Here is a 10,934-nt window from a genome sequence, read left to right as displayed (position 1 = left end):
CATAAATCGGGTCTGACTGGAAAGCTGAGACTCTTGTGGATTCAATGAGTCCAATTTATCAGACCTTTTAAACTCTAATGCTGGTTTCATGCTTCTTGCGTTGGGAAAGGTGCGGATGGCGAGTGTGTTCCCATGAACACCTGGTGGTTCATACCTCTTCTCTGCAGACTAGTTTGAATCGCCGTAAACGCACTTCTATATCCTCACATCACTATTTACATTTGCACAACAGTTAATGCATCTCTCAAAACAATTGGTACAAACTGCAAAACCTAGTTGATAACCTGTAAAGGTAGGTCACTTGCTCAAAATGGATAGCTCATTCCTCAAAAGCAAGTTTTCATGTCAATGAAAATGTCAGTGTCATCAAGATGAAAAGTCCTGACACCATGTTTATGAACAAGATAGTCAAATGGCTCTGTCATGTTTTCATTATGACAGTTTACTCTGTAAATGTTTTCCAATGCAAAAAAGTCAGATCTTGGTGACATTACCTGGAAATGCTCAAGACAGCACTTTATACTATTTGCACAGCTATTTGAAAACTACAGTATAGTTACACATTACTGTATTTAGTGAGGTACAACACACTGAATATGTATGTTTCATATATTTACTGCATATGCTCTTTGCAATTCTATTTTGTTCACAGCATTGTGCAATAGAAAAATATACACCCTTATTTACAACAAACATAAACTCCCTTTGGGTAGAGCAGTACACAATTGTATTGCATAACATATTGGAACTGAACATACAACATACATAGTACTGTAAATCATTCATGCACATCCAGATTCCTCTCTGTCTGGTCACATACTTTCATCTACATCACAGCCAATATCATCTTTTACAATGCAGCGCGGAAAGTATCTCCTTGAGTTACAAATCCACCCTCTGTAGGACTCTGCTGTGATGTCATCACATGTCATCCCCTTCCTCCCTGCACCCTCACCCCTCTTCTACGAGGCTGACCTTCCATTTCTGTGTCACAGTATTGTAGAAATGGTCCATACTACGTCCTGCTTGGTTCATATATGCTTATGGATTTGTGGGATTCAGCTCTGAGTGATAGTAGAGAAGTGGCTTATCATTGGTATCAACTAATGCTTCACACAGCCCTTCTCATCAGTGAAAGCTGAGGTTCACCTGAGAGAAACTGTTCAATTTAGGAGACATTTTCAGGAAAAAAAGGATTTTTTTTAAAAATTATAAACTTTGCTCGACAGATTTTGACAACTAGTTCAACATTTTTGTATGTAATGACTCAAGCAATGAAATGAGGACTATTAGTTTTATATGGAATGACTATTCAGCATTCACAAGTATAGTTAATTTTGACTGACATGACATAAGCAAATTATAATGTTATTAATTTGTAAATTGCAATTTGTTGTAAGGAATGAGAAACTGCTACTATGATGTGCACAAATGACTAAATGTTGCATTAAATGCACCAAAGCGACTGAGAAAAACTGCAATAAGAACTTAATCTCCATCCATAGCGGTCAAGACGAGCAGCAGGACTGTGTTTTACCCGTCGTGTTTGCAGTAGTTGTTTGTAGTTTATGACACCCCCTGCTGTACTGCACGCACAGTCCACTGTTTGAAAATGGTGACAAAGGTTGAAACTGTTGATTTTTAATCATTATTGACTCTCCATTTTACCAATGAATCTGTTTGGTTTGATTAGAATTTTTTTCCTGCTCCTAGGTTACAACCAGATTTCTTTTTGAAACCAGTAGAGTCGCCCCCTGCAGGTCATTAGAAAGAATGCAGACTCTTCTGCATTGGCTCTACTTTGCAGGTCCGGCAGTTCCAGATGGTTAAATTATTAAGGTTAAGGGACATTTATCATCATAGTAACAAGCCAAATGTTTCCTAATATATTAACAACAACCATAAAATCCTGCAACATCTGCTGAATAATTATTATCACCTTCCTAACCAAGCACTAACACCTTCACCCCGTGGAACTTAAGCACATCTCAGGAAACATGTACAACACAAACCTTTTCCAGCACAGGTATATTTTTCAGTACTTTTTCTGTTCTAGTTTCAGTTGACAGACTGATGTTTGTTTTCTGTGTGAAAAGCAGCTGAATGAGTCCAGGAATGTGTCGTCACAGTGGACACAAACACCTGTGGATGGTTTCTAGGTAGTTGAGGTGTGGCGGAGGACTCGCTGTCATCATCATCATCATCATCATCATCCTCATGATCAATAGTGAGTGGGAGGTGGTGGGGAACTACAGGGAGCGGCTCCCAGCGTTTATGGCCCCTGGCAGAGGGTAAAGTACTCCTGTTAGAGCCACAGACGTCAGATTTACAACCGCAGGAGAGACCAGAGCTTACACCGACCCAACCCGACTCTGACTTCACCCTCTGAGGCTTTCAACCAGTCGGACCAGGCTTCACTGTTTTTTAAACTATTTTCGTTGCAGTTGGATTTCTTCTGAGGATCTGGTATCATGTCGACGGCTGTGGAAGCGACCGGGTTCATCATGTGCCTCATCAGCTGGCTGATCACCGGCGCCGCGCTGGCCAACGACTACTGGAAGCTTTCCACCGTGTCGGGCAGCGTCATCATCTCCCAGAGGCAGTTTGAGAACTTGTGGCACTCCTGCGCCGAGAACAGCGCCGGCATCGCCGAGTGTCGAGACTTTGAGTCGCTGCTCGCCCTCCCCGGTAAGACGAGAACGCTGACCCACTGAGCTTTAAGCCCTCGTGCTTCATAAGACAGTCTAAATATTGTTTGTACCCTGTTAGAGGACGAAGTTTTGCTCTTGAGTTTTGCATCTTAAGTCTTTGATATGGATACTCAAACATACTAGAAATATCAAATTAATCCAGATATAAGGACTGATAATCCTAAATTTACAACTTCCAATTTCAGTGACAACAGATTCACTGAAGCTTTATGAGGATCTGTGAGAAACATGAAAGATAATCGAGCCCTGGATAAATAAAACAATATTATTAAAAATAATCATCTGTCATTTATTGATACTTACTGACTTAAATTAAGTTGTGAATTTAATTATCTAAAACCTTTGGAAGGTTTTCTTTACTTTTTTTGCAAAACAAATCGATTTTAAGACTGTGAGAAAGAAATAAGAGCACACGGATTAGAGACTTGGAGGAGGTGCTGACAAACAAGGCAAACAATGTATATATTTGATCAGACTCCTTTAAAAAAATATTTTTACTTCTTATCCGTGTGCTCTGGTTAACTGTAGACCTTATTTCTCTGTCACACTGCTGCCCACCACACACGTCTGTTATTCATGAGCATTAATGCATCTTTTAAATCTCCATAATGTTTAAAAATTGTGTCAAAGTGACTCTGTGAGCTGAGAAGAAGCACTGACGTCAACTTCCTCATATCATGAGGTCATAAAGCTGCTGAAGGAAATCAGCAGGTTTCAGGTTCTGAAGGGGAAATAAATGTTAAAATCTAATAAAGTCTAGAGTTTTTCCTGATCAGTGGAGCTTCTAACGTTCACAGGACGAGATATTTTTAAGCTTTTCTTACAGATAATAGGTCAGCCTGCAAACTGTCAGACACGTCCAAAGGTTGTTTAACAGTCGTTTCCCGCCTGAAAATAAAAGTTAATTTATGACAGGATTGTGGGGTTTTTTCTTCTCCCATGACGTGTTTTATAAGATTATCTGTTGGGCGCCATTTTGATCGTCCTTCTCTGCTGGTAATGAAATGGAGGGAACGCCAACACGATCAAACACTCGCTGTGATTAAAGCCTGATGTTCTTTTCATCTGAAAGATTCAACAGAACAAAAACTTATTTTAATAGATTGTTGAAGTAAATAGACAGGAAGTTTTGTTTATATTTGTTTTGAAGTTAAATTCTGCTTTTGTTGCTCTGGTGATAAATATTTTAAAAAGGACCTACATACCTAATAAAGTCAGTCATTATTATTATTATTATTTAGTGTTGTCAAGAGATTAAAAAAATGAGACACAATTAATTATGATCTGTAATTAATTGATCTAATTAACCTATTTTTTAATCTCACCTAAAAATTGCTGCCCTCAACCTGAGGTATTTCCATTTAAATGCAGTACATTATTGTGGCAGATCAAAAGATTAATAAATAACAAAAAAAGTGGCTTCATTAAGTAATTTATTGTTTCTCACAGATTTGAACTGATGCAGTCCTAGCCATTTACATTCCTTACTCACTGTAGTCCTGCACGGTGGCTTGTATGACGGGTCATCGGACGCAGTTTGCTCGGTTAACCCCTCGTCTTCCACGATGTTCATCGGCCTGCAGTTCATCACTATCAACTTGGCAAGAACATTCGTCAGCCTGTCGGTCACAGACTTGTTCATACGCAGGGTGTTCTCCTCAAGTTTATTTTGGCGAAGAGCTTTGCCATGGCTCGCTAAATTGTTAAGGTTTCTGCTGCTAACGTTAGCTGTGGCTGCACTTGCAACTGGGGGCTTTACGCTGATGTAAATGGTTAATGGAGTGCACTTATCTAGCGCTTTTATCCAGAGCTCTTTACACTGCAAACTTTGCTCATTCACCCGTTCACACATTCATATCCTAAACAGTGCCACCTGCCACCATTGGGCGTTCATTCACACACCGATGAACGCAGCATCGGGAGCAATTTGGGGTTCAAGGATACTTCGGATACTTTGCTTCGATGGTCAGGGATCGAACCTCCGACCTCCCAATCAGTGGGCGACCACCCTACCAACTGAGCCACAGCCGCCGATGCCAAACATGAGCTGCTTTGGTGGTTGGAAAACTCCTTCTTACAATGAAGGCATATCACTTTAAATTTATCAATGGTGCTGTCAGGGCGTTTGTGAAATGTAAATTTTCCATTCATTGGACCGACAACTCTCACATGCTCTTCCATTTTCACGTCTCCTTAAAAAAAAAAAAAGCAGACCAGTATTGTGTTGTAAATGTACAAGAGTACAGTAATGAGATGCACATGTATTCCCAGTGATACACTTATTCTAAAATACAGTAGAAACTTGAAGAAATACAAAGCTGCTGCCAGTTCAACACAAAGTTTTACAGTATTGGACAAAAGTTTTTAACCTCAATGAGACTTTTACCTTGCTGAATAAAGGATGTTTTTGTTTGTAAAATTCTTGCAGAGATGCCCAAATTTTCTGTTTCATATTTTTATTGATGTGTATACAAAAATAACAGAGGCACATACCTATATCAGGGTACATAGCTGTCGGCGTTAAACATGTTTGTATACATCCTTAGATTTAGATTTGTATACTTTTAAGAACAAACAACAGCTACAAAAATTGAAACCAAATAAACTATACAATATTTAGATATTTATATAGTGGGTATAAATTGATTTAACTGACCACATAAATATATAAAGCCTGATTTTATTGTGAGCCGTTGCTAAACCCAATCAAGCTCAACAGAGCAGATTGTACCAGAAAGGAAATCTGACTCAGAATCAACGTAAAACACTTCCGCGCCCTTTCAAAATAAAGCACAATACGCAGTTCATGCACATCTTGACCGGGATCAGCAATCAATCAGTCAGTCAGTCAGTCAAAGGGTCTCAGAGGGTCACCGACATGGACGACGAGAGATTTATTGTTGAATCGGAACAGCATACAGTCATTTATGACAAAACACATTCTTTTTATAAGGATAGATGGTCAGATCAACAGTTCTTCCACATCGGAGAAGCAAAGTAAGCTGTTTGTTGATGTTGTTTACTTTATACACACAGTTTATCACGGGATCTTGCAGTTTCCCGTACGCGTGTTCTCATTATCTCGCGTGCATACGGCTGGCTCACTATGCTGCCGTTCCACCCCCGGTGGAAACCCCCAATAACAGATCCATAGTAAAAGAGAGAGGGGAGTGTGTATGTGTGAGGGGATTACATCGTCGCTAAAAAGTCCATAGAGATGCCCAAATTTTTATGAAGTTTATGTTACTTTTAACACATTCTGTGTATTTAAAATGTTTGTTTTCCCCTCAGGCGTCTCCTGCCTACCTGAGACGATAAACAAAGTTTTTCTTAATCTGAATAAAATCCTACACAGACGATGCATGGATGTTTTGGTTCAAGCTGTAACTGCTGAGTTGTGTTTTGTTTTGTGCAGCTCACATTCAGGCGTGTCGCGCTCTGATGATCATCTCGCTGCTGCTCGGCCTCGGCTCCATGATCGTCTCCCTGCTCGGCCTCAAGTGCATCAAGATCGGCTCGGCCACCGACCAAACCAAGGCCAAGGTCGCCGTCACCGGGGGGATCCTGAGCATGCTAGCTGGTGAGTCCACCGGAGCAAAGAAACAGCTTAAAGTTCACATGTAGAGATAAAATAAAACACAACTTGATGTTTATTCTGCATCTTTAACCCGTTTGGATGCTTTTCTAGGAAGTCTAGTTCTGTGATTTCAGTCACCTGACTCAACACAGACTTATCTGACTGGATGTCTGTGAACCAATCACAGCGCTCCACATCATCTAAAGTGGACTGCAGTAAAGCCACACCCCCTTTTTAAACAAACATGGCCGTCTGTGAGCCGTCATTACCCGATCTGTACTGGAAACCCGATTTGTTTTATTTCCAGTTGAAGCAAGTTACAGTTTAAATAAAAATAATGTTATTGTTGGTTTGAATAGTTAAAAATGTAAGATTTAACTTGTTTACTCATTTAATACTTCCTGTTCTTGTTTTTATAAAGAATGTCTAAAATATGGAGCGGATGAATTAAAAGACATTTTCTCAAAAGTGTTTAAAAAACATTCTGACATGATAATTTGACGTCAAACAGGATTGAAACTCTGAAAGTTTCAGGTGCTGATGTTTGCTGTGTGTTGCAGGTCTGTGCTGCATGATCGCTGTCTCCTGGTACGCCTACAGAGTCGTTGAGGATTTCCACAACCCGTTCTTTGGTGGCGTCAAGTGAGTCCAGACACATCGACAGCATTCAATCAACACTTAATAATGCTCCTTTAGGACAGGAAGATTAAATCTAAGCTTTTAACAGACTTAATCCAACATAATGTTCACATAATAAACATAAGGGACATTTCACTGCTGTACAATTTAATTAAAATTATAGATCTTTGTTTCCACATTTCATTTAGTTTTCAATCCATTGATCCATGCACTCATTCTGTATCATTTAACAGCTTTTAGTTCAATATATTTTTATTTTTTTATTATTATCATTTTTCATATTGGTCCCATCAGGGGTAGTTCTTGTTTTTGTGCTGGTTTGATGGGATGAGTGTGTGTGTGTGTGTGTGTGTGTGTGTGTGTGTGTGTGTGTGTGTGTGTGTCTGCAGGCTGTTTGACTGTGACGTGTGTGTGCGTGTGTGTGTGTGTGTGTGAGTGTGTGTCTGCAGGCTGTTTGACTGTGACGTGTGTGTGTGTGTGTGTGTGTGTGTGTCTGCAGGCTGTTTGACTATGACGTGTGTGTGTGTGTGTGTGTGTGTGTGTGCGTGTCTGTAGGTTGTGTAACTGTTGTGTGTGTCAGCAAGTTGTGTAACTGTTGTTTGACTACAGGTTGTGTGTGTGTGTGTGTGTGTGTATCTACAGCTTGTCAAACTATGTTATGAGTCTGCAGACTGTGTTACTGTGCTGTGTGTGTCTGCAGGTTGTGTAATTTTTTTGTCTGTGTATCTGCAGGTTGTGTAGCTGTTGTGCAACTACAGATTGTGTGTGTGTGTGTGTGTGTGTGTGTGTGTGTGTGTGTGTGTGCTGTGTGTGACTGCGGTTGTGTAACAGTTGTGTAACCTGCAACTGCAGGTTGTGTGTGGCTACAGGTTGTGTGTGTGACTGCAGTTGTGTAACTTTTGTGTGTGTGTGTGTGTGTGTGTGTGTGTGTGTGTGTGTGTGTGTGTGTGTGTGTGTATACAGGTTGTGTAGCTGATGTATGTGTCTACAGGTTGTAAACTGTGTTGTGAGTCTGCAGGTTGTGTAAGTGTGTTGTGTGACTATAGGTTGCGTGTGTATCTACAGGTTGTGTAACCCTGTTGTGTGTCTGCAGGTTGTGTAACTGCGTTGTGTGTCTGCAGGTTCGAGCTGAGTACGGGTCTCTACATGGGATGGGGCGGAGCTAGTCTGGCGATGCTGGGTGGAGCTTTTCTTTGCTCCGCCTGTAAGAGAGCGTCACCTGGTGGCAAGAAAGGGTAAGTCCTGCACACCTCACCTGAGCATCTTTTTTAAATCCAACGTGTTGCATCTAAAAATAATATTTTCATCAATGGAGTCTGGTGTCTGTGAAGAGATCATAGATAACAGCAACAGCAAACTAAAGAGGGGAAAATATTACAAATATATAGTTCACTTTAACAGATTTTTTAAATGTCTAAAATCTGTTTCGCTGCCACCCCCATCCACAAAAGTTCATATCACTCTCTTTAAAGCCACCATACTCAGACAAAAGCTGTAACTTTAGCTCAGAAAACACAGGCATGTTTTCTTTCAAAAGAATCCCCAAATTAACACCATGTATCATGATGAAACTGTAAAATCATAAACAATCATCAGTTTTTTACATTTCTTACGCTCCCTGAAAGAAACATGTGTGACAAACACTTCCATCAGGAAAAAACACAAAATCTGAGCTTAAAATAATCAGATATTTTGATGAAATATCTGATTTAAACTGTGGCAGACCAGCAACTTTTGTGTTTCCAGAGGTAAAATTATTGTTTTTGTCAATGGAGTCTGGTGTCTGTGAAGAAAGCATAGATAATAGCTTCAGCTCCATTCAGAAAGAGCAGAACGTGTTTTGGCCTGTCCTCGTCCATCTTTAATTAAAGTTTTGTCTGACCTTGTTTCTTGTTTTGCAGCGGGTACTATGGAAGCCAACCAGGGAAAGTCTACACGGCAACAGCCAGATCTGATCCAGATACAGCCAAAGCTTACGTCTGAACACACTTTACAACTTTACACTTTAAGGACATTTTATAGCCATGCTTTTATCTCCTGGTGCCCCCGACTTTAGCCTGCTGTCGTCCTGGTTTATGTAAACTAATATATCAAAGTTTTAACCCTAAAAAGAAGCAGTTTTTATAAGAAGACCGGCTGTGTGATCACTGTAAACACACATCGTTCAGTAAATGTCCTTTTGAAATATTCGCTTTTTCTTTGTTTTCTTTTTTTAGAGTTTTTGACATGAATTCTTAGAGTTTAAATCTGGAGAATAAATAAGGATTAGTAGATGTTAATGATTGTTTAATTCTGTTTATTATTCTGTTAATAAAGTTTGTACTACATGATAAATAAATAAAAAATGTTTTGGTTTGTTGCCTGTATTCATGTTGATAAAACATTTATTTCACACACATTTCTTTGTGCCATAATGTTAGTAGTGTTTTTATTTTGTTATATGTTTTATTGTTTTACGGCGAGACATGACAGAAAAAAAAACCACTCAAAAATCCAAAATACACATTTTGGTGTTTATTTTACTACATTTTGTCTTTTTGTATCCCTAATTCACCAGAATTTAACTGTAGAAAAGGACTCATCTGCTCATTTCAGTAAATATGTAATACAAATAAATAATTGTGTTAATATAAATAATCATCTGGGGAAGTTTCATGATAATAGCTGTTAGTTAAAATGTTTAGCTTGATCACCTGTAGAGTCTTTAAAAAGTATATAATTGTACAATACACTCATTTAAAATCGTTTTTTCTCTGAAAATTATTTGATTTAATTATTATCTATCTATAAAAGCAAGAAGCGTCTGTGTGTGTGTGTCTAGGGCAGAGGTTTCAAACTTAAGGCCTGCGGGCTGGAATCGGCCCACCAAGGGGTCCAGTCCAGCTCGGGGGATAAATCTGCAATATGAAAAAAATCATAAAAATTATCAACTACATTTTGACTACTGTACCACCTGGGAGTATCGGGCTCTGCCCTCTCTCTGCTCAAATCCTATCTCAAGGACCGCACCTTCTGTGTAACTTGGAGGGGTCTCCTGTCTACTCACCACCAGGGTCCCTCAAGGCTCTGTTCTTGGTCCGCTCCTTTTCTTGGTATACACCAACTCCCTTGGCTCCCTCATCCACTCGCATGGCTTCTCCTATCATAGCTATGCCGACAACACTCAGCTAATCTTCTCATTTCCCCAGTCTGAAACACAGGCAGCAGCACGTATCTCTGCATGTCTGGCCGACATCTCCCAGTGGATGTCCTCGCACCACCTCAAACTCAACCTGGGCAAGACTGAGCTACTCTACCTCCCAGGGAAGGGCTCTGACCTCTGACCTCCACATCACTGTCCAGAACACAGTGGTTGTCTCCACAAAAACCGCCAAAAACCTTGGCGTGACTCTTGACAACAAACTGTCCCTCTCCACAAACATCACCACCACCACCAGATCCTGCAGATTCCTGCTGCATAACATCAGAAGTATCCCCCCGTTTCTCACTCAGAAGGCAGCTCAGGTCCTGGTCCAGGCGCTGGTCATCTCATGCCTGGACTATTGCAACTCCCTCATTGCAGGTCTGCCTGCCAGAGCCATCCGACCTCTGCAACTCATCCAGAATGCAGCTGCTCGATTGGTCTTCAATCTTCCCAAATTTTCACACACAACACCCCTCCTCCGCTCCCTGCACTGGCTACCGGTGGCTGCGCGGATACGCTTCAAGACTCTAGCTCTGGCGTACTCTGCTGCTAACGGTTCAGGTCCTACTTACATCCAGGACCTTGTCAAACCCTACACCCCTGCCCGTCCTCTACGCTCTGCATCAGCCAAACAGCTGACGACTCCCACCCTGCGTGGGTCAATTCGCCTCAAAACCACTTCCAGACTTTTCTCTGTCCTGGCACCCAAATGGTGGAACGAGCTCCCCACTGACATCAGGACCTCAGACAGCCTGTACATCTTCCGCTGAAGACTGAAGACCTACCTCTTCCAACAATACCTCGGTTAAGTCATGGTCACCTA

The 10,934-nt window shown here is 40.7% G+C and overlaps 1 protein-coding gene across 1 annotated transcript; it reads left to right on the top strand.

Moving 5' to 3' along the window:
- The first annotated feature begins 2,355 nt into the window (after window positions 1-2,355).
- cldn15la (claudin 15-like a) lies at window positions 2,356-9,293 on the top strand. Its single transcript, XM_059344981.1, has 5 exons — window positions 2,356-2,688; window positions 6,127-6,291; window positions 6,849-6,930; window positions 8,049-8,162; window positions 8,829-9,293. Exons 1-5 carry the CDS (start codon window positions 2,472-2,474, stop codon window positions 8,908-8,910), a joined length of 660 nt encoding a protein of 219 aa, XP_059200964.1. The 5' UTR covers window positions 2,356-2,471; the 3' UTR covers window positions 8,911-9,293.
- The last annotated feature ends 1,641 nt before the right edge of the window (window positions 9,294-10,934 follow it).

The sequence above is a fragment of the Centropristis striata genome, chromosome 11 (assembly GCF_030273125.1).
Source record: "Centropristis striata isolate RG_2023a ecotype Rhode Island chromosome 11, C.striata_1.0, whole genome shotgun sequence".
In the NCBI taxonomy this organism is placed as follows: Eukaryota; Metazoa; Chordata; class Actinopteri; order Perciformes; family Serranidae; genus Centropristis; species Centropristis striata.
Note: the sequence above shows the minus strand (reverse complement) of the source record. Positions and strands in the feature narration are given on the sequence as shown.